This window comes from Somniosus microcephalus, chromosome 6, assembly GCF_052327205.1.
Source record: "Somniosus microcephalus isolate GS21.2 chromosome 6, FLI_Smic_1.0, whole genome shotgun sequence".
Classification (NCBI taxonomy): Eukaryota; Metazoa; Chordata; class Chondrichthyes; order Squaliformes; family Somniosidae; genus Somniosus; species Somniosus microcephalus.
Genome location: NC_140992.1, coordinates 280512909 through 280539352, shown reverse-complemented (window position 1 = coordinate 280539352; position 26444 = coordinate 280512909). Strand labels below are relative to the sequence as shown.

General features: G+C 53.5%; 1 protein-coding gene across 2 annotated transcripts in view; it reads left to right on the top strand.

The window, feature by feature from the left end:
• Nucleotides 1-26444, top strand: part of kiaa0513 (KIAA0513 ortholog) — a 128002-nt gene that overhangs the window by 60905 nt on the left and 40653 nt on the right. Inside the window, exons 2-3 of one of the 2 annotated variants that reach the window (XM_085991927.1) lie at nt 4754-4869; nt 21422-21883. In XM_085991927.1, coding sequence (XP_085848053.1) covers nt 21567-21883 — 317 coding nt within the window. In that variant the 5' untranslated portion in view covers nt 4754-4869; nt 21422-21566. The remainder of the gene's footprint in view (nt 1-4753; nt 4870-21421; nt 21884-26444) is intronic. The other variant, XM_085991928.1, reaches the window with a different exon arrangement.

Genomic DNA, 26444 nt, shown 5'->3' with positions numbered 1-26444 from the left:
AATCTGGTCAGCATGGCGTCTTACAATGCTCTCCCCAATGTCCACGGTATACATGAGAGGTCCTTGTCGTGTACAAATCGTTCCTGGCTGCCATTTTCTCAGTGCGGTAGTCCCGGGCCAAAACTGGTTGACCTATCTTAAAACCCCTGGTCGGCCTTTCATTCATATTCTGAAATGCCTGTTCTCCACATCTCTTCGGACGTTTGACTTAACCAAATCCAAGCGGCATCGTAGTCTTCGATTGAAGAACATCATGGCTGGAGTTTGGTTGGTAACCGCATGTGTCGCATTCCGGTAGGCAAACAAGAAGTTGTCCACCTTGTGTTGTAGGGGTATATCTTCATTACACATTGCCTTGATAGCCTTCTTGAATGTTTGGACAAACCTCTCGGCCAATCCATTAGTGGCTGGATGATATGGGGCAGATGTGTAATGCTTAACACCATTGTTCTTTAAGAACCTCCGGAACTCTTCAGACACAAACTGTGGTCCATTGTCAGAGCAAATCTGTTCAGGCAGCCCATTCCTGGCGAATATGGTTCGTAAAATGTGATAGTTTTTTCCGTGGTGGTTGAGGACATTTTTATTACCTCTGGCCACTTTGAATGTGCATCCACTGCAATTAAAAACATCGAGTCCATGAAGGGACCAGCAAAATCAATGTGCACCCTTTGCCATGGAGATGAGGGCCACTCCCATGGATGCAGAGGAGCTTGTGGTGGGGCGTTTTGGACCTTCTGGCATCCTGCACAGCTCTTGGTCATCTCTTCGATTTCTCTATCGATTCCCGGCCACCACACAAACGCTCTGGCTAAGCTCTTCATTTTTACCCCACCCAGATGACCCTCATGAAGCTCATTGAGCACTCTATCCGCCAACTTAAGTGGAATTACTACTCTGGATCCACACATCAAGGTTCCTCTGCACACTGACAGCTGTTCTCTTCTCGGCGAGAATGCTGGCAGCAGTGGTTCGCCATGTGCTGGCCACCCCTTCACCGTTAAATCATAGACCCGTGATAGTGTCGGGTCATTCTGTGTTTCCTTTTCTATGTTTGCATTCGTCACAGGGAGACATTCGACTATGGTCGAGTGGAATAACTCCATTGGATCCACTGCAAGGTCTTCTTCCACCGTCGGCAACGGTAGACGTGACAATCCATCAGCATTTCCATGCTGTTTAGTTCCTTTGTACTCGATGTCATATTGGTGTGCCCCTAGGAAAAGGGACCATCTCTGCAGCCGTTGTGCTGTCATTATCGGTACGCCCTTCTGAGGGTTGAAAATGGAGACAAGAGGTTGATGATCGGTTAGTAGAGTAAATTTTGACCATGCAGATAGTGATTGAACTTCTTCACCCCCCACACTAGGCTGAGGGCCTCTCTGTCAATCTGGGCGTAGTTACGCTCGGCAGAAGTTAACGAGCGTGACACAAAAGCTATCGGCCTCTCCGAACCATCAAGGAATTTATGTGACAGTACCGCCCCAAAGCCGTAGGGAGACGCATCACACGCCAGCCTGATTGGCAGTGCTGGGTTGTAGTGAGCCAATACTTCCTTTGAAGTGATTAAGTCCTTACTCTTCCGAAAAGCACGCTTACAATCATCGCTCCATTTCCATACTACCCCCGTTCGTAGCAGGGCGTTCAGTGGGTGCAGAATTGTCGACAAATTTGGCAAAAACTTATGATAGTAATTCACCAACCCGAGGAATGACCTCAGCTGCGACACATTTTCAGGCGCTGGGCCTTAACAACCGCCTCAATTTTTTCAGGGGACTTATGTAACCCTCTTCATCAATCACGTGGCCACAATACGATATCTGTTTCTTTAAAAATTCGCACTTGGGGCGGTTGGCTCGCAGCCCATGTTCCCGTAGTCTAGTGAGCACCTGTTCTAGGTTGTTAAGGTGTTCACTGCCATCTTCACCTGTTACAAGGATGTCGTCCAAGTAACACTGAGTCCCCGGAATCCCTTGCAGGACTTGTTCCATCGCTCTTTGCCATATTGCCGGAGCCGATGCTACTCCGAATACCAATCGATGATACTGGTAAAGACCTTTGTGAGTGTTTATCGTGAGATACTTCCTAGAGGACTCTTCAACCTCCATCTGCAAATATGCTTGTGCTAGGTCAATTTTTGTAAAACGCTTCCCTCCAGACAGCGAGGCGAAGATGTCTTCTATCCTTGGAAGAGGATATTGTACGGTGCGAAGGACAGGGTTCACCGTCACCTTGAAATCCCCACAGATGCGAATCTTCCTTGGCTCTCCGGACTTATTGGTTAACGTTTTCTTCATGACAGGAACAATGGGTGTGGCCCACTCGCTCCAGTCGACCTTAGACAACACGCCCGCCTTCTCCAGATTCTCCAGCTCTGCCTCGACAGCTGGGCGAATTGCATATGGTACCGGTCTCGCTTTGAAAAACTTGGGAACTGCATTCTCTTCTATTTTTATCGAGGCGGTTACGCCTTTAAGCGTGCCCAGTTCTTGTTGAAATACCTCTTTGGCGTTAGCTAAGGTCGTTGACAATCGTCCAGGAGTGACGTCTTCATCTTTTTTACCGTCCACAGTCATTGCATGAATGGAATGCCAATCTAAGTTTATCTTCCTGATCCATTCCCGTCCCAATAACGGTGGTCCACCATTTGGCAGTATGTAGAGATACAATTTCCGTATTTTCTTGCCATTGTATTCGACAGGCACCCTTATTTTTCCTCTGGGGTATACTTTTTGCCCCGTATACGTCGTCAAGACGATGGATGTCTCTCTCAAGGGTGTGTGTGAAAATAGCCGCTCGTAGTCTCGTCGATTCATGACGGTTAGCGCTGATCCTGTATCCAATTCCATTTTAACTTGGGACCCTGCTATCGTGAGAGTGACCCAAATGGTTCGGTGATCCTCTTTTGCGATTACATTGTGAAGTTTGAGACAGCTTAGTCTTCTGTTTCCGGATTCACTATCGCACATCTGGTCTTCGGAACTACTGTCTGTCATCTTTAGTAATTTCTTGTACGGTTCCTTAGTACCTTTTTGTTGTCGCTGGCCTTCTTCCCAGACCTACAAACGCGTGCAATGTGTCCAATCTTCCCGCATTGTCTGCATATTTTGTCTTTGGACCAGCAGTCCTTCTGGTCATGGTTAGTTCTGCCGCAGCGATAACATTTTGCAAATCCCCGTGTCATTTCATGGGTGCCGTATTCCTGTGGTTTTTGTTGAATTTCTGCAGCTCCCCTGGCTGCTGCTTCATACGATACTGCCACGCTGAAAGCCTTATCTAGCGTCAGCTCTTTTTCTGCGAGTAACTTCTTCTGTGTTCCTTCACTCAGGAGTCCACAGACAAATTTGTCCCGTAGGGTATCTGCCAGTCCTGCTTCGAACTGGCAGTGCTTTGATAGCTTGCGTAGTTCCGTAAGATACTCAGCATTGCTCTCATCTTTGTGCTGAGTTCTCCTGTGGAATTTAAATCTTTCTGCTATCAACAGCGGTGCAGGGTTTAAGTGCTCCTGTAGAACAGCAACAATTTCGTTAAAACTCTTCGCCTTCGGTTTGGCTGGAGTAATCAGGTCCCGCAATCGGCCGTACGTTCTAGCACCCATTAAGTTTAACAATATCGATGCCTTTTTCCCCTCCGCTATATCGTTTGCCTCGAAATATACCTCGACTCTTTCCACATATGTGGTCCAGTCCTCTAATGTATTATCAAAAGCAGTGATACAGCCAGTCTTCGGCATCTTGCAAATCTAAAATGGCGCCTCCCACGCTTTGCCTTCTTCTCCGATTTAACAAAATGGCGCCTCCCGCGCTTTTCCTTCTTCCCCGCTGTTGTTAGCGCTGCTTTCCACGGTTTCTTGCACGTATTATTTTTCCCGTCGTGGAGCGGACCCTCTGGGACACTTCCCTCCCTCTTCTGAGGTCCGAACGCTGCCCAGCTTCGAAACACTGGCCGCGCCCTGTATGCTCCACCCTCTCTCCTTGCTTCCCGACTCGCTGCCCGGCCCCGTTGCAGCCCAGGAAGGATCAGAGCACTGCCTGCCACCAGCCCGATTAGCTGGGAAACCACGGACCGAGGAACCCAGCCTGGCTCTGGACAGTCTCCCCTGCAAGTTTTGAACTCAATGATTGACGGTCGACGCCCGTTTCTCGAGTTTCAATGGCCTATTTATTTTTTATTTTTTTTCTTCTTTCTTCTGGCTCCGACCTTCAACACGTCGTCGGAGCTGCTGCTGAGTTGCAGGTAAGTTAGTTTCTAACTCGTCGCCAGTGTTAAGTCCGTGAATGATTGAGACACGGACTAGCAGGAGAGAAACAAAGAGAGATCTTTACTGGTGAAAGGCATAAACGAAACTAACCAACAGAGGCTCTCTAGCGCCTTTTATACAGGGGTGGTCACTGCCGGTACTGCAGTCTGAGACCAGTTATTCTCTTAAAGGTACATACACAGCAAGCGGGAATCTGTGCAATAAAGGGAGTTCCAATCGGAGAATCCGGACTACAATGCTGCAGCGCTAACTCCAACCCACCCTCCCTGCCCTGGGTTTACCCTGGCTTGTCGTACTGTCATGCACAGGTGATGCTCCAAGGGGATTTCAGTTTCTATATAAAAAAAAGTTTGGAATTTTTCAGAACACTGTCCTTTAAAATGTAAAGTTCAGAAACAATTCACTCAGCCATACGAGCTCTGTGACAGGATAATCAGCTGCCTTCTCCGATCAAGCATCCCTCCCCCAACCTTTCCCAATCTTGTGGTTTAGCAGGCTCCTCCCTCCCATGCTGTAACCCGAAGACCTGTTCACCTCGACTCATCGGAGCTGTTCAGCTAATGAGAGGAACATCAAACGTGGAAGAGAAGGGAGCCCACAAACACCAGGTACAGCCTGAGTACTGAGGCGCAGCATTCGGTTAACCATAGAACTCTGCTGCATTTATTCTGTATTGTGCTGGGTGTTTGCTTTATCCTGTTTGTCGCTCTGTCTGTAAACCTGTGTCTGTTCCTGCCTCTCTCTCTCGCCCTCTGCCCCCTCTCTCTCTCGCCCTCTGCCCCCTCTCTCTCGCCCTCTGCCCCTTCTCTCTCGCCCTCTGCCCCCTCTCTCTCTCGCCCTCTGCCCCCCTCTCTCGCCCTCTGCCCCCCCTCTCTCTCGCCCTTTGCCCCCTCTCTCTCGCCCTTTGCCCCCTCTCTCTCGCTCTGCCCCCTCTCTCTCGCTCTGCCCCCCTCTCTCTCTCTCGCTCTGCCCCCCTCTCTCTCTCTCGCTCTGCCCCCCTCTCTCTCTCTCGCTCTGCCCCCCTCTCTCTCTCTCGCTCTGCCCCCTCTCTCTCGCTCTGCCCCCCTCTCTCTCGCTCTGCCCCCCTCTCTCTCGCTCTGCCCCCCTCTCTCTCGCTCTGCCCCCCTCTCTCTCGCTCTGCCCCCCTCTCTCTCGCTCTGCCCCCCTCTCTCTCGCTCTGCCCCCCTCTCTCTCGCTCTGCCCCCCTCTCTCTCGCTCTGCCCCCCTCTCTCTCGCTCTGCCCCCCCTCTCTCTCGCCCTCTGCCCCATCTCTCTCGCCCTCTGCCCCCTCTCTCTCGCCCTCTGCCCCCCTCTCTCGCCCTCTGCCCCCCCTCTCTCTCGCCCTTTGCCCCCTCTCTCTCGCTCTGCCCCCTCTCTCTCGCCCTTTGCCCCCTCTCTCTCGCTCTGCCCCCTCTCTCTCGCTCTGCCCCCTCTCTCTCGCTCTGCCCCCTCTCTCTCGCTCTGCCCCCTCTCTCTCGCTCTGCCCCCTCTCTCTCGCTCTGCCCCCTCTCTCTCGCTCTGCCCCCTCTCTCTCGCTCTGCCCCCTCTCTCTCGCTCTGCCCCCTCTCTCTCGCTCTGCCCCCTCTCTCTCGCTCTGCCCCCTCTCTCTCGCTCTGCCCCCTCTCTCTCGCTCTGCCCCCTCTCTCTCGCTCTGCCCCCTCTCTCTCGCTCTGCCCCCTCTCTCTCGCTCTGCCCCCTCTCTCTCGCTCTGCCCCCTCTCTCTCGCTCTGCCCCCTCTCTCTCGCTCTGCCCCCTCTCTCTCGCTCTGCCCCCTCTCTCTCGCTCTGCCCCCTCTCTCTCGCTCTGCCCCCTCTCTCTCGCTCTGCCCCCTCTCTCTCGCTCTGCCCCCTCTCTCTCGCTCTGCCCCCTCTCTCTCGCTCTGCCCCCTCTCTCTCGCTCTGCCCCCTCTCTCGCTCTGCCCCCTCTCTCGCTCTGCCCCCCTCTCTCTCTCTCGCTCTGCCCCCCTCTCTCTCGCTCTGCCCCCCCTCTCTCTCGCTCTGCCCCCCTCTCTCTCGCTCTGCCCCCCCTCTCTCTCGCTCTGCCCCCCCTCTCTCTCGCTCTGCCCCCCCTCTCTCTCGCTCTGCCCCCCCTCTCTCTCGCTCTGCCCCCCCCTCTCTCTCGCTCTGCCCCCCCTCTCTCTCGCTCTGCCCCCCTCTCTCTCGCTCTGCCCCCCCTCTCTCTCGCTCTGCCCCCCTCTCTCTCGCTCTGCCCCCCTCTCTCTCGCTCTGCCCCCCTCTCTCTCGCTCTGCCCCCCTCTCTCTCGCTCTGCCCCCCCTCTCTCTCGCTCTGCCCCCCCTCTCTCTCGCTCTGCCCCCCCTCTCTCTCGCTCTGCCCCCCCTCTCTCTCGCTCTGCCCCCCCTCTCTCTCGCTCTGCCCCCCCTCTCTCTCGCTCTGCCCCCCCTCTCTCTCGCTCTGCCCCCCCTCTCTCTCGCTCTGCCCCCCCTCTCTCTCGCTCTGCCCCCCCTCTCTCTCGCTCTGCCCCCCCTCTCTCTCGCTCTGCCCCCCCTCTCTCTCGCTCTGCCCCCCCTCTCTCTCGCTCTGCCCCCCCTCTCTCTCGCTCTGCCCCCCCTCTCTCTCGCTCTGCCCCCCTCTCTCTCGCTCTGCCCCCCCTCTCTCTCGCTCTGCCCCCCCTCTCTCTCGCTCTGCCCCCCTCTCTCTCGCTCTGCCCCCCCTCTCTCTCGCTCTGCCCCCCTCTCTCTCGCTCTGCCCCCCCTCTCTCTCGCTCTGCCCCCCCTCTCTCTCGCTCTGCCCCCCCTCTCTCTCGCTCTGCCCCCCCTCTCTCTCGCTCTGCCCCCCCTCTCTCTCGCTCTGCCCCCCCTCTCTCTCGCTCTGCCCCCCCTCTCTCTCGCTCTGCCCCCCCTCTCTCTCGCTCTGCCCCCCCTCTCTCTCGCTCTGCCCCCCCTCTCTCTCGCTCTGCCCCCCCTCTCTCTCGCTCTGCCCCCCCTCTCTCTCGCTCTGCCCCCCCTCTCTCTCGCTCTGCCCCCCCTCTCTCTCGCTCTGCCCCCCCTCTCTCTCGCCCTCTGCCCCCCTCTCTCTCTCGCTCTGCCCCCTCTCTCTCTCGCTCTGCCCCCTCTCTCTCTCGCTCTCTCGCTCTGCCCCCTCTCTCTCTCGCTCTGCCCCCTCTCTCTCTCGCTCTGCCCCCCTCTCTCTCGCCCTCTGCCCCCCTCTCTCTCTCTCGCTCTGCCCCCCTCTCTCTCGCTCTGCCCCCCTCTCTCTCGCTCTGCCCCCTCTCTCTCGCTCTGCCCCCCTCTCTCTCGCTCTGCCCCCCTCTCTCTCGCTCTGCCCCCTCTCTCTCGCTCTGCCCCCCTCTCTCTCGCTCTGCCCCCTCTCTCTCGCTCTGCCCCCCTCTCTCTCGCTCTGCCCCCCTCTCTCTCGCTCTGCCCCCCTCTCTCTCGCTCTGCCCCCCTCTCTCTCGCTCGCTCTGCCCCCTCGCCCTGCCCCCTCTCTCTTGCTCTCTCCACTACTGTTGCCGTGTCTCCCATCTGCTAACTGTGTACAGACAACCTGGAGAATTGGTGGTCTTTATGGCTCAGCTGCTCACCAGATTAACTCTCGCAGCCTTGGAGAGCTTATTTGCAAATGGAGACACTAAGTTCTAATGCAAGGCTGTGTACAGTTGAGCACGGTTGCTTATTTAAGAAAATAATCTTTGGTTTGTAACTTTTGTTCGTGCTAATGAACTTGTGTGAACTGCCCAGATGGGTGCTGAACACTTGTCTGTGTCTGTCCCGCTGCTGGAGTTTGAGCTCCGTTCAGGAAATCCTTTTCTGGTGCCTCTCTTGCTCTTGGAGCAGCTCAACTAAGATTTTTAAACATGCAGAAGTTTTAAAAAATCCAGTTTCAGTGAAAGCGAGCTGAGAAGTGTGAGCTGTGAAACGCTGTCTGAGAGTACATTGGCGACATGATCTGGTGTGTTTGAATTTGACTCAAACAGGAAAGGGTTCCTCGGGATTATTGCACTGTCTGGGTGAAGATGACAGTACATCAGTGCTCTAGGTTGTCAATAAGTGGCTGCAGTGCCTGTCTGTGTTCCCTCTCTGCGATTTTCCCGCAGTGCTTTTGGCATAATAGCAGTACTGCACAGCCAAGTACTGAGCTATTTAATTTATACATGTGATTACTTTCTGGTACTGTACTTGTTTGGGGACGGGCTGTGCTTTTCACCGAGCTATACCCATTATCGCTAATTCGTTTTCTTTCAAGGTCAGGTTATGAAGAACAGCCTGACACAGCCCGAAAGACTGACACTTTCTCCCAGTACTGCGCGCAGTGTTTGTTTCACGGGTACCGGGCAGTCGGGCAGATCGCCCTCTGCAGATGATTCTCACTCCGCCCCCACTGCTGCCCATTATGAAGGCGAGTTGGGACAGATTGCCTGTCCCTGTGGTTACTGCTGTAGGGAAGTCCTCATTCAGCAGGTTGACTCTCGCCCGTATGCTCATGTTTCAGAAAGTACAGAGGAGAGCGGCATTGCTCCTCAAGCTCATTACATACTTCTGCGACCTGCAACCAGAGGGTTTATTGCATTTCTCGTTTCTGCAGTTTTCTCCCAGTGCCACTCTTAGTGGCAGTGACTCTTGCTGGTGTGTGTGTGTGATCGATAGAATCATAGAAATTTACGGCACAGAATGAGGCCATTCAGCCCATCGTGTCTGTGCCAGAGCTCTCCCGCCTAATCCCAGTTTTCAGCGCTTTGGTTAGCCCTGTCGGTTACGGCACTTCAGGGGCACATCCAAGTACTGTTTAAATGCTGTGAGGGTTTCTGCCTCGACCACCCTTTCAGGCAGTGAGTTCCAGACCCCCACCACCCTCTGGGTGAAAACATTTCTCCTCAAATCCCCTCTAATCCTTCCACCAATTACTTTACACCTGTGCCCCCTGGTTATTGACCTCTCTGCTAAGGGAAATAGGTCCTTCCTGTCCACTCTATCTAGGCCCCTCATAATTCTATACACCTCAATCAAGCCTCCTCTGTTCCAAAGGAAATAACCCCAACCTCTCCAATCTTTCCTCATAGATAAAATTCCCCAGCCCAGGCAACATCCTGGTAAATCCCCTCTACACCCTCTCTAGAACAATCACACCCTTCCTGTAATGTGGTGACCAGGACTGCACGCAGTACTCTAGCTGAGGCCTAACTAGTGTTTTATACAGTTCACAAGCATAACCCCCCTGCACTTATATTCTATGCCTCGGCTAATAAAGGAAAGTATCCTGTGTGCCTTCTTAACCACCTTATGTCTTGCCATCTTCAGGGATCTGTGGACATGCACTCCAAGGTCCCTCTGTTCCTCTACACTTCTCAGCATCCTATCATTTATAGTGTATCCCTTGCCTTGTTAGCCCTCCCCAAATGCATTACCTCACACTTCTCCAGATTGATTTCTATTTGCCACTTTTCTGCCCATCTGACCAGTCCATTGATATCTTCCTGCAGTCTGCAGCTTTCTTCTTCATTATCAACCAAACGGCCAATTTTTGTATCATCTGCAAACTTCTCCATCATGCCCCTTACATTGAAGTCTAAATCATTGATATATACCACAAAAAGCAAGGGACCCAGTGCTGAGCCCTGCGGAACCCCACTGGAAACAGCCATCCAGTCACAAAAACACCCGTCGACCATTACCCTTTGCTTCCTGCCACTGAGCCAATTTTGGATCCAACTTGCCACTTTCCCTTGGATCCCGGGCTTTTACTTTTCTGACCAGTCTGCCATGTGGGACCTTGTCAAACAGCCTTGCTAAAATCCATACAGACTATATCAAATGTGCTACCCTCCTCGACCCTCCTTGTAACCTCCTCAAAAAATCCAATCTATGCTGACTGTCCTTGATTAATCTGTGCCTTTCCAATTTATCCTGTCCCTCAGAATTTTTTCCAATAATTTTCCCACCACCGAGGTTAGTCTGACTGGCCTGTAATTACTCGCTCTATCCCTTGCTCCCTTTTTAAACAATGGTACAATGTTAGCAGTCCTCCAGTCCTCCGGCACCACACCTATAGCCAGAGAGGATTGGAAAATGGTGGTCAGAGCTTCTCTTAACTGTGTGTGTGTGTAACATAGAAATATAGAAAAATAGGAGCAGGAGTAGGCCATTCGGCCCTTTGAGCCTGCTCCGCCTTTCAATATGATCATGGCTGATCCTCTATCTCAATACCATATTCCTGCTCTCTCCCCATACCCCTTGATGCCTTTTGTGTCTGGAAATCTATCTATCTCCTTCTTAAATATATTCAGTGACTTGGCCTCCACAACCTTCTGTGGTAGAGAATTCCACAGGTTCATCACCCGCTCTGAGTGAAGAAATTTCTCCTCATCTCAGTCCTAAATGTCCTACTGTAGGAATGTCTAGTTCCTAACCAAAGACTGAGGTCCACTCAGGCGATCAAATAAACAAGGTTTAATGAAAACTAACAGAGTTTAACGGATAATTACAGGAGAACATCGAATATAGGTCTAGTCAGTTCGGAGGCTCCACGAGGACTGCTAGGGCGGTCCCGTGGCTGACGTCATGACATCATCATGCTTTTCCCGCCGGTGGGGGATCACGTGATGAACGGCGTGACGTCATCGCGTTTGCCTGCGCTATTAAAGTGATCGCGCTCTGTACATGTAAACAGTGAAAACAAAGATACAGACTCAGGCTGCAGCCAACATATTATTAAAGGGAATTATATACAATTGATTGGAGTCCCTTACTGGCTCCGCCACATGTGCCCCCCCCCAGAATTGTCTTTAATAGCAAAAGTAAAACGGCGAGGAGGCCTGACAAGCCTGTCAGATCGACTTCTGTAGCCTTGAAGTGGAAGCTGATGGACGGCAGGCGAGCTGGCGGGCGGTTGCTTTTGATCTGGCATGGCGACTGTGGGCGGTCGGCCACGTTTCGGCGGTTGTGCGATCTCAACTGGGCGGTCAAGGTCTGTGGTAAACCACTGTTTGTATTCCACTGTGTACATGCCTGGACATGCCTCGGCTGACTCCTCCCACAAGTCCTAGTATAAAGGTGACTGCTCCCCAGCCCCCTTTGTATTCTGGACCGGTCGACCACTCGAGGCAGACCTTCATTCTTTTGTTAATAAAAGCCTTTAGTTACTCTCTTAACTCTCAGTCTTTTATGAGTAATTGATAGCGCATCAATTTTATTAACAAATTTTTATAATGGAGAAGATCCTCACACCAGCATGCCTGGACTTAGATCATCGGGAGGCGGACTCATCCACCAAGTTTACTCACTGGCTTAAGTGTTTCGAAAAATTCCTGACCGCCTCCGCAGCAATCAAATCGGACGAGGACAAACTGGATGTCCTGACCTCCAAAGTGAACCACCGAGTGTACTCGGTCATCCAAGACGCGACCTCGTACGCGGACGCTATCAAGCTCCTCAAGGACCAGTACACGCGCCCAGTGAACGAAGTGTACGCCAGGCACCTTCTGGGGGGTCGTAAACAACAACCTGGGGAATCGACCGTGGAATACCTTCAGGCACTGTCTGTGCTTGGCCGGGCCTGTGGTTGTAGGGATGTAAAGGCCGCCGTGTACACAGAGGAACTTATCCGGGACGCTTTTGTAGCGGGCCACAGATCCAATTACACCCGACAGCGACTGTTGGAGCAGAGTGACCTCGACCTCAACAAGGCCTCTGAACTCGCACTATCACTGGATGCAGCCTACCGGGGCATGGATGCCTACTCCTCTGCACCGTGGACGCCGCGGGGAATGACAGCCTGGGACACGGTAGGACCGCCTCATAGCGCCGTGCCACCCCAGCCACACCCCAGCAACGGCCCAACTACCGCAGCAGTGTCCCAAGGCCAGACAGCAGTGCCCCAAGGCCAGAAATGCTACTTCTGTGGCCAGGCAAAACACCCCAGAGCGCGCTGCCCGGCGAAAAACGCGATCTGCTCGGGCTGCGGGAAGAAGGGACACTACGCTAACGTCTGCCGGGCCAAAGCCACCCCGAACCCCAGCAGCGCCGCGTGTGGGCCATGCGGGCCGCCATCTTGGGCCTCCCCGGCCATGTGCGAACCACCGGTACAGTAGCCATTTTGGACGCCTCCAGCCACATGGGGATCATGGACGCCGCCATCTTGGACGACAGCCGGAACGCAGCAGGCCCCCAACACCGCCTCATCTGATACCCGCAGCGACACACCGACCCCTACGCTGGCATCCGTTACACTGGACCAAGCGAGACCGCACCAGCTGGCCAGCTCCACAATGGACATTAAGGTAAATGGCCACGATACAATCTGCCTTTTTGACTCTGGGAGCACGGAGAGCTTCATCCACCCCGACACGATGCGGCGTTGCTCTCTCCCAGTCCTGCCTGCGCACCAGCGGATTTCTATGGCCTCCGAGTCCCAGTCGGCGGACATCGGCGGCTACTGCGTAGTGACACTCGTAGTAGACGGGACCGTGTACGATCATTTTAAACTTCTGGTCCTGCCCGACCTCTGCGCTGCCGTCCTGCTGGGGTTAGATTTTCAGTGCCACCTTAAAAGTGTTACGATGGCGTACGGTGGACCCCTACCCCCACTCACAGTCCGCAGCCAGCAGCTCCCAAATTGCCCGCCGCGCACCAGGTGCAACCTCTCCACACTCAGAGTCACCCCCCCCCCACTGTTTGCTAACCTCACCCCCGACTGTAAGCCCATCGCCACAAAGAGCAGGCGATACAGTGCCGGGGACAGGGTTTTCATTAAAACCGAAGTGGAGCGGCTCCTGAAGGAAGGGATCATTGAGGGCAGCACCAGCCCCTGGCGAGCCCAGGTTGTGGTCGTTAAGACCGGCGAGAAGCAGCGCCTGGTCATCGACTACAGCCAGACAATAAATCGCTACACCCTGCTGGACGCCTACCCACTCCCCCGCATAGCCGATATGATCAACCAGATCGCGCAGTACCGCGTCTTCTCGACCATTGACCTGAAATCAGCGTACCACCAGCTCCCTATCCGCCCTGAGGACCGCCAGTATACTGCCTTTGAGGCAAACGGCCGCCTCTATCACTTCCTTAGGGTTCCCTTTGGCGTCACCAACGGGGTCTCCGTCTTCCAAAGGGAGATGGACCGGATGGTAGATCAAAATGCGTTGCAGGCCACTTTCCCATATCTGGACAATGTGACCATCTGCGGCCGTGACTTGCAGGACCATGACGCAAACCTCGAAAAATTCCTCCGCACCGCCCAACTCCTGAACCTGACATATAACAAGGAGAAGTGCATATTCCGCACAAACCGCCTCGCCATCCTTGGCTGTGTTGTGGAACACGGAGTCATCGGCCCCGACCCCGACCGGATGCGTCCCCTCATGGAACTCCCACTGCCTCAAGGCCCTGAAGAGGTGCCTAGGGGTTTTCTCCTATTATGCCCAGTGGGTCCCCTACTATGCGGACAAGGCCCATCCGCTGATCAAGTCCACCTCTTTTCCCTTGACGGCAGAGGCCCGCTTAGCCTTCCACCGTATCAAGGAAGACATTGCCAAAGCCACCATGCACGCAGTGGACGAATCCATCCCCTTCCAGGTGGAAAGCGACGCGTCCGACTTTGCCCTGGCCGCTACCCTCAATCAGGCGGGGAGACCCGTGGCCTTCTTTTCACGAACCCTCCAAGGCCCGGAGACCAGACACTCCGCTGTTGAGAAGGAGGCCCAGGCAATTGTGGAGGCTGTGCGTCATTGGAGGCACTACCTGGCCGGAAAACGATTTACCCTGCTCACTGACCAACGTTCAGTTGCTTTCATGTTTAACAACAAGCAGAGGGGCAAAATCAAAAATGACAAGATCTTGAGGTGGAGAATCGAACTTTCCACCTACAATTACGAGATCTTGTACCGGCCCGGGAAGCTCAATGAACCCCCGGATGCGCTATCGCGTGGCACCTGCGCCAGCGCGCAGATCGATAGACTGCGGGCCCTCCACAATGACCTCTGCCACCTGGGGGTCACCAGGTTCTTCCATTTCATCAAGGCCCGCAACCTGCCTTACTCTATTGAGGAGGTCAGGACCATGACCAGGAACTGCCAAGTCTGCGCTGAGTGCAAACCGCACCTTTATAGACCAGACAGGGCCCACCTGATAAAAGCCACTCGCCCCTTCGAGCGCCTGAGCGTTGATTTTAAAGGGCCTCTCCCCTCCTCCGACCGCAATGTGTACTTCCTCAATATTATTGATGAGCACTCCCGTTTCCCGTTCGCCATCCCCTGCCCGGACATGACCAGTGCCACGGTCATTAAATGTCTGAACGACCTCTTCACCCTGTTCGGTTTCCCCAGCTATATCCATAGCGACCGGGGCTCATTGTTTATGAGCGACGAACTCCATCAGTACCTGCTAACTAGGGGTATTGCCACAAGCAGGACCACCAGTTACAACCCCCGGGGGAACGGACAGGTGGAAAGAGAAAATGCGACAGTTTGGAAGGCCGCCCTGCTAGCCTTAAAGTCTAGGGGCCTTCCAACCTCCCGCTGGCAGGATGTGCTCCCCGATGCGCTCCACTCTATTCGGTCACTGCTCTGCACTGCCACTAACGCCACCTCTCATGAGAAAATGTTTGTCTTCCCAAGGAAGTCCACATCGGGGACATCGCTACCGCCATGGCTGACGTCCCCAGGGCCGGTCCTACTGAGAAGGCACGTGAGGACCCATAAAACGGACCCCCTGGTCGAGAGGGTCGACCTCCTCCACGCCAACCCCCAGTATGCTTACATTGCATACCCGGACGGGCGGGAGGACACGGTCTCCATAAGAGACCTTGCACCCTCGGGGGCCGCAGTAACCCACTACTCACTACCACCCCCCCCCCCCCACGATCCGATATCCAGCCCCAGCAGACGGCAGGCCTGGGCCCAGCGACCCGCTCGACATCTACGAGGACGACACGCCTGTGCCACAGCCTACGCGGGACTCGACGCCGGAAGCTCCACTACCCCTGCCGTCACCACGCCGATCACAGCGGCAGACAAGACCTCCGGAGAGACTCCAATACACTAACTTTTAATACACTTCACCCCGCCGGACTCAATTTTAAACAAGGGGTGAATGTGGTAAACCATTGTTTGTATTCCACTGTGTACATGCCTGGACATGCCTCGGCTGACTCCTCCCACAAGTCCTAGTATAAAGGTGACTGCTCCCCAGCCCCCTTTGTATTCTGGACCGGTCGACCACTCGAGGCAGACCTTCATTCTTTTGTTAATAAAAGCCTTTAGTTACTCTCTTAACTCTCAGTCTTTTATGAGTAATTGATAGCGCATCAAGGTCCAAGTGAGCAGGCTTCAACCGGTCAACCGAAATGTGGTCCGGTTTACCTCCAACGTCGACCGAAAAAGATTTGTCTCCCGGCTCTATCACACGGAAAGGACCAGTGTAAGGGTGTTTGAGCGGGTCCCGATGAGCGTCGTGGCGGGTAAACACATAGTCGGCGTTCTTCAGCTCAGCTGGGACGTGGGAGCTCTGCAAGCCGTGATGCGACGTAGGCACTGGAGCGAAACTTCTGGCTGCCTCCTGGTGGCTGATGAGCTGCTGGGATGCGGACAATGGCTCTGTTGGAGATGGAAGGAAATCCCCTGGTACGTGTAGCGGCTGGCCATACACGAGCTCCGCCGAGGAGAATTGAAGATCTTCTTTAGGTGCTGTACGAAGATCCAAAAGGACCCATGGAAGCCTGTCCACCCAACCCGCGCCTTGAAGGCTGGCTCGCAGTGCGGCTTTGAGCGACCTGTGGAATCGTTCGCACAGGCCGTTTGCCTGTGGATGTTAGACAGTGGTGCGATGTAGCTTGACGCCGAGCCCCTGAGCCACAGCGTTCCAGAGCTCCGAAGAGAACTGCGGCCCACGATCGGATGAGATGTCTGCCGGTACCCCGAAACGGGCGACCCAAGAGGAGATGAATGCCCTGGCGACGTCTGCGGAAGTGGTGGAAGACAGAGGAACAGCCTCCGGCCATCGAGTGGTGCGGTCCACCATTGTAAGAAGATGAGTAAACCCATGCGAAGGCGGAAGTGGCCCCACCAGGTCCACATGCACATGATCAAACCGACGTTCCGGAACGGCGAAAGTGGCCAATGGAGCCTTAACATGAGGCTGCACCTTGGCCTTTTGGCAGACCACGCAGGTGTTGGCCCAGTCGCGAACATCCATGTGCGTGCCCCGCCACATGAATTTGGACGACATCAACCTTTGCGAGGCCTTCATGCCAGTGTGCGACAACCCGTGTATGGCGTCAAAAACTTTTCGGCGCCAGGCGACCGGGACGATAGGGCGAGGATCTCCTACGGAGACGTCGCAGAGTAGCGTAGTGCCCGCGGCATGGAATTTGACGTCAGCCGCTTGGAGGCTAGAGGGGTTGGTTCTGTAAGATTGGACCTCCGGATGCTGATCCGCAGCCATGAGGGCATAGTCGATGCCGAGCTGGACTGCATGAACGGTCGCGCGGGAGAGGCAATCCACCACCAGGTTGTCCTTACCGGACACATGCTGAATGTCAGTGGTGAATTCTGAGATAAACGTCAGCTGACGTTGTTGCCGAGCTGACCACGGTTCGGCGGTCTTGGCCATAGCGAACGTTAGTGGCTTATGGTCCACAAAAGCCGTGAACGGACGTCCTTCTAGCAAGAACTGGAAATGGCGGATGGCCAGAAAAAGGGCCAGCAACTCCCGGTCAAACGTGCTGTAGTTTAGTTCGTTTTGCCGCAGTTGACGGCTGAAAAACGCCAGCGGTTGCCACGTCCCATGCACCCACTGTTCCTGCACTGCGCCGATGGCATAGTCTGACGCGTCGGTGGTAACGGCGATGGTGGCATCTGGCAGCGGGTGTGCCAGCATGGTTGCGTTGGCTAAAGCGCCTTTTGTGTCGACGAACACCCGGTCCATTTCGACCATCCAGCTGATCGGATCCTTGCCGGACTTGCCCTTGAGGGCCTCGTACAGGGGCTGCATGAGCAGAGCTGCATTAGGGATGAACCGGTGATAAAAATTTACCATCCCGAGGAACTCCTGCAGGGCCTTGACGGACTGCGGGCGCGGGAACGAAGTAACTGCCTCCACCTTCGTTTGCAGGGGAATTGCGCCGTCTGATGTGATGCGATGGCCTAAAAAATCAATCTGCTGCAGGCCGAACTGGCACTTGGCCGGGTTAATGATCAAGCCATGTTGACCGAGGCGTCTAAAGAGGGTGCGCAAATGGCAGATGTGCTCCTCTTTATTAGGGCTGGCGATGAGGATGTCGTCGAGGTAGACGAAGAGAAACTTGAGGTCCCGAAGCACGAAGTCCATCAAGCGCTGGAAAGCCTGTGCAGCGTTCTTCAATCCAAACGGCATCTGCAGAAATTCAAACAGGCCGAATGGGGTGATGACTGCAGTTTTCGGGGCGTCTTGCGGGTGCACGGGGACCTGGTGGTAGCCACGGACTAGGTCGACTTTTGAAAAAATGGTATTTCCCGCCAAATGTGCAGAGAAATCCTGAATATGAGGGATCGGGTACCGATCAGGAGTAGTGGCGTCGGTAGTCGCCGCAAGGCCGCCATCCGCCGCCGGGTTTCGGAACAATGTGGATAGGCGAAGACCGGCGAATAATCCCTAGCCGCTCCATCGTGTCGAACTCCGCTTTCGCAGCTGTGAGCTTGCCGGGATCGAGGCGCCGGGCCCGTGCGTAGACCGGGGAGCCAGTAGTGGTGATGTGATGTTCGACACCATGTTTCGTGGCCGTGGAAGAGAAAGTGGGTCTGGTCAGGTTTGGGAAATCTCCGAGGAGGCGAGTGAAGTCATCCGGAGGTGGGGGCGTGCAGGAGACAGTGCACGGAGTGAAAAGTGGCTGCATTGATCAACCGGCGGCGCCGTACATCCACCAGGAGGCCGTTGGCGCACAGAAAATCCGCCCCGAGGATGGTTTGAGAGACTTTGGCTGTGATGAAATCCCAGTAAAACCGCTGGCCGCCGAAGCACACCTGGACCCGCCGGCTTCCGAAGGTCCGAATGGCCCCGCCATTAGCCGCCTGGAGGGAGGGGCCGTGCCCCCCAACTTGTAGATCAAGATTGGACGCGGGTAGGATGCTACACTGCGCCCTGGTGTCGCAAAGGAAACGTCGACCAGATAGGGAATCATTGATGAAGAGGAGTTTTCCCGAATTACCGATTGCCATCGCGGCCACGGGGCGCTCGTTATAACTGGCCCTCCTTCGACAGGGTGGCTGCTGTTTTTTTGAGCGAAAAGCTGCAGGGAGGGCGGCAGCATCTTGCTTTCGCGCCAAAACGGGCGTGGTAGAAGCACGACCCCACAGGTTGAGGGGCTGGAGCGGTGTCCGTGGGGGATGGGCGCCTCGTGGCAGCGTAGCACTTCTGTGTCACTGCGAAGATCTTGTCTGCATCGGCAGCCAGCTCTGCGCAGTCAGTGACTTCCGACCTGGCTAGGGCAGCTTGAACATGCTCCGGTAGCTGGCTGAGGAATAGCTCCCTGAAGAGGAAGCATTCCGGTTCGGAGCCCAGGAGCGTGAGCATTTGGCTCATGAGCTCAGACGGCTTGGAGTCCCCGAGGCCGGGCAGATTGAGCAGCCGACGGGCGCGCTCCGACTTCGTGAGCCCGAAGACCTGTAACAACCGTGCCTTTATCGTATCATACTTGCGGTCTTCTGGTGGATTACCAAGCAGGCTGACGATCCGCGAGGCTGTGGCGCTGTCTAGGGCGGAGACCACGTGATAGTAACGGGCGTGATAGTAACGGGCCTGATCCGCAACGATGTTCCTGATGGCGAACTGGGCTTCAGCCTGGATGAACCACGTGGCTGGCTGTTGCTCCCAGAACTGTGGTAGCTTTAAAGCGATGGCGTTCGATTCCATGTTCGGTAACTTCTGCGAAAACCGTTCGCAAAAGTCGGGGTCACCAATGTAGGAATGTCTAGTTCCTAACAAAAGACTGAGGTCCACTCAGGTGATCAAATAAACGAGGTTTAATGAAAACTAACAGAGTTTAACGGATAATTACAGGAGAACATCGAATATAGGTCTAGTCAGTTCGGAGGCTCCACGAGGACTGCTAGGGCGGTCCCGTGGCTGACGTCATGACATCATCACGTCTTTCCCGCCGGTGGGGATCACGTGATGAACGGCGTGACGTCATCGCGTTTGCCCACGCTATTAAAGTGATCGCGCTCTGTACATAAACAGTGAAAACAAAGATACAGACTCAGGCTGCAGCCAACATATTATTAAAGGGAATTATATACAATTGATTGGAGTCCCTTAGTGGCTCCGCCACACTACCCTGTATCCTGAGACTGTGACCCCTCGTACTAGACCCCCCAGCCAGTGGAAACATCCTCCCTGCACCCAGTCTGTCTGGGACCTCAGAAAGGATATACTTGCCTAAGTGTGTGTGTGTAAGTTTTGGAAAACTGAAATAATGAATTACATCTCACAGTGCTGCAGCTGGGTTACAGGGTGGAGTGTGAAGGGTTCTGTGATCTAATACAGGACATTCAGTTGAAGTAAAGACAGAAAATGCTGCAAGTGCACACCAGGACACGCTGCATTGATGGGGAACCAGCCTTTTCCCTTGTGGATGCTGATGGACACTCAGTGCACGTCTGGTATTTTCTTCTTCTCTTTCAGATTTACAGCAATCCTGTGCTTTTCTTTTTCTTGCTATTGATTGGGGAGAGCTGGTGAATTGTATCAGTCTGGCGGTTGTGGAGGAACTGAACTGGGTGATTAACAATGAGCAGTGTAGTGTATGTACCTTTAAGAGAGAACTACTTTTACAGCTCCTGTATATTGTAGTACCGGCAGTGACCACACCTGTATATAAGCCTTGAGCATGCCTCTGTACTGTCAGTCTTTAGACTACCCTCCTCCAGTAAACACCTGTTGATTGTTAAGTTACAGCCTCCGTCTAGTTATTGGAAAACATCATCCTTTAAGAATCACGGATTCAGCAAGCAGAATATTGGGAGAGCCCAGACTGGTAACTCTTATCCAGATATCTCTGTGGCGAGTTATCGGGACACCATTACGCTGCCTGGTGACTGTCATTGTCTTGTCAACAATTGGACAGCGGTGGTTCACTGACTGTTGCACCCACCCCTGTAGCTTGACTTACGTGGCTCTATAAACCAATCAGCAAAATCTGCATTCAGGGCAAGATGCAATATTCATGAGAATTAAACAATGTCAAGCAGGCGAGTACAATTTTTCCCACCTCTTCCTGGTTGTGAAACAGTTGGACAGGTTAAACAAGATGTCTGAGCATTAATGAGGCACTGAGTCACTTTGGGTTAAGTTCCCGCTGTGATTATTTGCATGAACACCTTTGTGGCCTTCTGCGCATGTGCGCTGTATACTGGAGCCAAGAGGAGAGAATATTGGAGGGGGGAGAGAGAGACTGGAGGGGGGGGGAGTGAGAGAGAGAGAGACTGGGAGTGTTTGATGGGACAGTGTAGAGGGAGCTTTACTCTGTATCTAACCCGTGCTGTACCTTCCCTGGGAGTGTTTGATGGGACAGTGTAGAGGGAGCTTTACTCTGTATCTAACCCATGCTGTACCTGCCCTGGGAGTGTTTGATGGGACAGTGTAGAGGGAGCTTTACTCTGTATCTAACCCGTGCTGTACCTGCCCTGGGAGTGTTTGATGGGACAGTGTAGAGAGAACTTTACTCTGTATCTAACCCTGTGCTGTACCTGCCCTGGGAGTGTTTGATGGGACAGTGTAGAGAGAACTTTACTCTGTATCTAACCCCTGCTGTACCTGCCCTGGGAATGTTTGATGGGACAGTGTAGAGGGAGCTTTACTCTGTATCTAACCCGTGCTGTACCTGCCCTGGGAGTGTTTGATGGGACAGTGTAGAGGGAGCTTTACTCTGTATCTAACCCGTGCTGTACCTGCCCTGGGAGTGTTTGATGGGACAGTGTAGAGGGAGCTTTACTCTGTATCTAACCCGTGCTGTACCTGCCCTGGGAGTGTTTGATGGGACAGTGTAGAGAGAACTTTACTCTATCTAACCTGTGCTGTACCTGCTCTGGATGTCTGAAATGGAAAGTGTTCTAATCCCCAACCTTAACCTGCCTTGATGAAGACAAAATTCACAGCAGTAGATGCAGAGGACTGAGTATTTCTGGTACAAACAGTTTCCTCCAGATTCACTTTTCACGTGGTATTTGTTTAACTGCAGGTCTCCGCACTCCGACAGGCTGAGCATGGAGCCAGTGCTGGTGCACAGCGGGGGTCCGGACTGCAGGGTGGTATAACAGAGTGCCTGAACCATTCCGACCTTTATATCAAGTCTGCATCTGTACTGCAGCACCTTGTCAGTCGGAATGGGGACCCAGGACGCTCCCCTCGCGAATCTTCAAGGTTCAGATTCTGACGCGATCAAGGACAAGTCACTGTGTTTGGTCCAAGCCATTGGCAATGGGCACAGCGACAGGACCGAGAGCGATGACACCGACTCTGCTGACAGCGACAATGACCTGGAGGATTCTCCGACAAACACTAGCTGGAACATTTCTAGAAGAGCCTCATCGAACGAATCCTTTTCTTCACGTCAGAGTGTTGATTCGGCATTGGAGGATGAGGTGGTGTTGGAACGCAGAGAATTCATGAGGCGATATGTCGAGAAAATCTTCAGTGGGAGGTAAGAGGTAGAACTAGGGGTGAGTGTCTGTTTGTGTAATCGCAGCATGGCAGCATTCTCTCGGTCCCAGCTTTGGTTCCAGTGCAGTCGCTGCAGCAGTTTAAAAAATTCAAAGCCTCACCCCAGTCACAATTAAAAATGTAATCCTATCTCCCCCCGACAGCTCAGTGTAACTGAGACTCGGAAGCCAGTAGATCTCGGGTTTGATCCCCGGTCTGTCGAGGGCTGATCACAGCCGTGTTGATGATCTGGACTCGGAAGGGAACACCAGTCTCTGCTCCTGATCGCTGCCTGCTGACTGTTTCTGGATGTGTACACGTGATTAAATAGCCTACTGATGCTCACACATTAAGGATGGTCTCTTGAATGAGCTGCTTGCACCCAATGAAGTGTACCCTAGCAAGAGTCAACACCCTCCGCAGAGGAGGGGAGAAAATGACGGAAAAGCTCTCACCCAGATTATAATTAAAAAGAATAATTGTCAGCAACTACAGACCAGTTAGCCTGACATCAGTGGTACGGAAAATGCTAGAATCTATTATTAAGGACGTGGTAACAGGGCACTTAGAAAATAATAATAGGATTGGGCAGAGTCAACACAGATTAATGAAAGGGAAATCGTGTTTGACAAATCTGTTAGAATATTTTGAGGTTGTAACTAGCAGAATAGATAAGGGGGAACCAGTGGATGTGGCGTATTTGGATTTTCAGAAGGCATATCCCAATTTGGCAACATTATAAGCTTCATCCTTTGATCTAATGCTATCTTTAATTTCTCTTGTTAGCCACGGTTGGACCACTTTTCCTGTGGGATTTTTGTGCCTTAAAGGAATGTATATTTGTTATAAATTATGTATTATTTCTTTTAAATGCTAGCCATTGCTTGTCTACCGTCATACCTTTTAATGTAGTTTCCCAATCTACCTTAGCCAACTCGCCCCTCATACCTACGTAGTTTGCTTTGTTTAGATTTAAGACCCTAGTTTCGTATTTAACTAAATCACTTTCAAACTCAATATAAAATTCTATCATATTATGGTCACTCTTCCCTAAAGGCCCCTTTACTACAAGGTTATTAATTAACCCTTTCTGATTGCACAATTCTGGATCTAAAATAGCCTGTTCCCTAGTTGGTTCCTCAACATACTGATCTAGAAAACTATCTTGTATACATTCCATGAATTCGTCCTCCACACTATTACTGCAAATTTGGTTTGCCCAGTCTGTATGTAGATTAAAGTCCCCCATGATTACTGTATTACCCTTGTTACATGCGCCTCTAATTTCCTGATTTATACTCACAACTCCCACCAATGTTTTCTGCCCCTTGCAGTCTCTTCGCTCCGCCCAAACTGATTCTACTTCTTGATTTTCGGAGCTAAGATCCTTTCTCTCTACTGTCTTTATCCCATCCTTTATTATCAGGGCTTCCCCTCCTCCTTTTCCATTTTGCCTCTCTCTTCTAAAAGTTAATTATCCTGGACTATTTAGTTCACAACCTTGGTCACTTTGCAACCACGTCTCCGCTATGGCTATTAGATCAAATCAGTACTGCCCCTCCGACAGTGCAGCACTCCCTCAGTACTGTCCTTCCGACAGTGCGGTGCTGCTTCAGTACTGCTCCTCCGACAGTGCAGTGCTCCCTCGGTACTGCCCCTCCGACAGTGCAGCGCTCTGCCTCAGTACTGCCCCTCCGACAGTGCGGCGCTCCCTCAGTACTGTCCTTCCGACAGTGCGGTGCTGCTTCAGTACTGCTCCTCCGACAGTGCAGTGCTCCCTCGGTACTGCCCCTCCGACAGTGCAGCGCTCTGCCTCAGTACTGCCCCTCCGACAGTGCGGCGCTCCCTCAGTACTGTCCTTCCGACAGTGCGGTGCTGCTTCAGTACTGCTCCTCCGACAGTGCAGTGCTCCCTCGGTACTGCCCCTCCGACAGTGCAGCGCTCTGCCTCAGTACTGCCCCTCCGACAGTGCGGCGCTCCCTCAGTACTGTCCTTCCGACAGTGCGGTGCTGCTTCAGTACTGCTCCTCCGACAGTGCAGTGCTCCCTCGGTACTGCCCCTCCGACAGTGCAGCACTCTGCCTCAGTACTGCCCCTCCGACAGTGTGGCGCTCCCTTGGTACTGTCCTTCCGACAGTGCGGTGCTGCTTCAGTACTGCTCCTCCGACAGTGCAGTGCTCCCTCGGTACTGCCCCTCCGACAGTGCAGCACTCTGCCTCAGTACTGCCCCTCCGACAGTGCGGCGCTCCCTCAGTACTGTCCTTCCGACAGTGCGGTGCTGCTTCAGTACTGCTCCTCCGACAGTGCAGTGCTCCCTCGGTACTGCCCCTCCGACAGTGCAGCGCTCTGCCTCAGTACTGCCCCTCCGACAGTGCGGCGCTCCCTCAGTACTGTCCTTCCGACAGTGCGGTGCTGCTTCAGTACTGCTCCTCCGACAGTGCAGTGCTCCCTCGGTACTGCCCCTCCGACAGTGCAGCACTCTGCCTCAGTACTGCCCCTCCGACAGTGTGGCGCTCCCTTGGTACTGCCCCTCTGGAACTGTTTCTGCTACATTAGCTGTGTTTCTTTTTTACCTCCCTCTCCAGGGGCACCATACTCTGCCTGAGATTGAGTGGAGATTGAACCTGGGGCCTCTGTGGTCTCTGTGGCTTGGTGTATATTGGTTGAAGACTGGGTAGGGTTGTGCTGTTCTGTCCCCTAGGATCAAGACACTAGCAGTCTGGACCCACACAGGAGGGATGGCCACTGGACGTGGTGTGAGAGGATCCCTACCCCAGCAATCGTCAGTGCCTTCAGGAGCGGAGCGGGGTGGAGAGAAAAGATGCTGGGGCAGTTGAGGACATGTGAAGTTGCTGTGTTTCACCAGAGGCCATGGCCCATTGATACTGAAATGATTCAGATGTGGTTACTCCCATCAGAAAGGTGATTTCTGACTCGGTGTTAGAAATCTTTTAATAAACAATGCCTCTTCCCAGCCAGAGCACCGAGAAATCAGACTGCTGAGGCACTAAAGGTTATAAAATAACAGACAGAAGCCAAAACTGACACTCCATTCGGGGTGAGTTTTATTTAATTCCCTCCCTAAACCCCTCTGTTCGCCTTGAAAATGTTCTTTAAAAGCTTGGTCAAAGAGGTGGGTTTTAGTCACCCCTCCTAATATCTTCTTCTTTGGATCAATGTCAGTTTTTTTTCTGATAATGCTCTTGTGAAACGCCTTGAGATGTTTTACTGCGTTAATGGTGCTATAAAAATGCAAGTTGTTTATAGCAAAATAACAGGTGGTGATTGGATGCGTCCTGTTTAACTCTCTACCTTTAGTGTAAAGACATACGACCTCTTTGATCGCTTTAACTACTTACCGCAACAGCTTGTGTTTGTACATCGCCTTTAATGTGGCCAAACCACCCGGGGGCCCCTCGCCAAACCACCCGGGGGCCCCTCGCCAAACCACCCGGGGGCCCCTCGCCAAACCACCCGGGGGCCCCTCGCCAAACCACCCGGGGGCCCCTCGCCAAACCACCCGGGGGCCCCTCGCCAAACCACCCGGGGGCCCCTCGCCAAACCACCCGGGGGCCCCTCGCCAAACCACCCGGGGGCCCCTCGCCAAACCACCCGGGGGCCCCTCGCCAAACCACCCGGGGCGGAGCTCGAAATTCATTGAGATGGGGGCGTAAGGGGATGAAGCTCAAGCCTTTGCTGAGGACTGATCGTTCGGGGTCAGAGGGGATAGTGAAAACACGGCAGGGGGTGAGATTGGAAGAAGGGATGGGATCAGAGGAAAGTGACGGGGAAGAAGGTTCCGGAGGGGTGTTGGTGTCCTAGAGTTGATGAAGCTTGCGATCCTTGACATCAGAAAGGAAGAAAAAAAGTTTTTTGTTGAAGCATCAGATGAGTCGAAGGACCCGGACAGCTTTGAGAGAGAGTGCGTCGGTGCTGCTGAAGAGAGAGGTCGAGATTGTTCATGTGGCGGCGCATGGCGTTGAGCGTGGAACTCAAGATACGGCGAGAGCAGTAGTTCGAGGAACGATGAATATCGAGGAGATATTTGTAATCCTGGGTGGATCCGAAACATGAAGGGTGGAAGTTCAAGCGCAGGAGATGCAACACCTGCCCTTTTACCTCCCCTCTTCCCACTGTCCAGGGCCCCAAACACCCCTTCCAGGTGAAACAGCGATTTACTTGTACTTCTTGCAATTTAATATACTGTATTCGCTGCTCACGATGCGGTCTCCTCTACATTGGGGAGACCAAACGCAGATTGGGCGACCGCTTTGCGGAACACCTCCGTTCAGTCCGTAAGGGTGACCAGTCGCCTGTCACTTTAATTCTCCGCTTCACTCCCACTCTGATCTCTCTGTCCTCGGCCTCTTACATTGTTCCAATGAAGCTCAACGTAAGATCGAGGAACAGCACCTCATCTGTCGATTGGGCACTTTACAGCCTTCCGGACTCAACATCGAGTTCAACAATTTCAGACAATAACCCCTGCCCCCATTTTTCATGCAGTATGATTTGTGCCACTCTCATTTGCAACATTTTATCTTCCCTGCCTCTTACATAAGC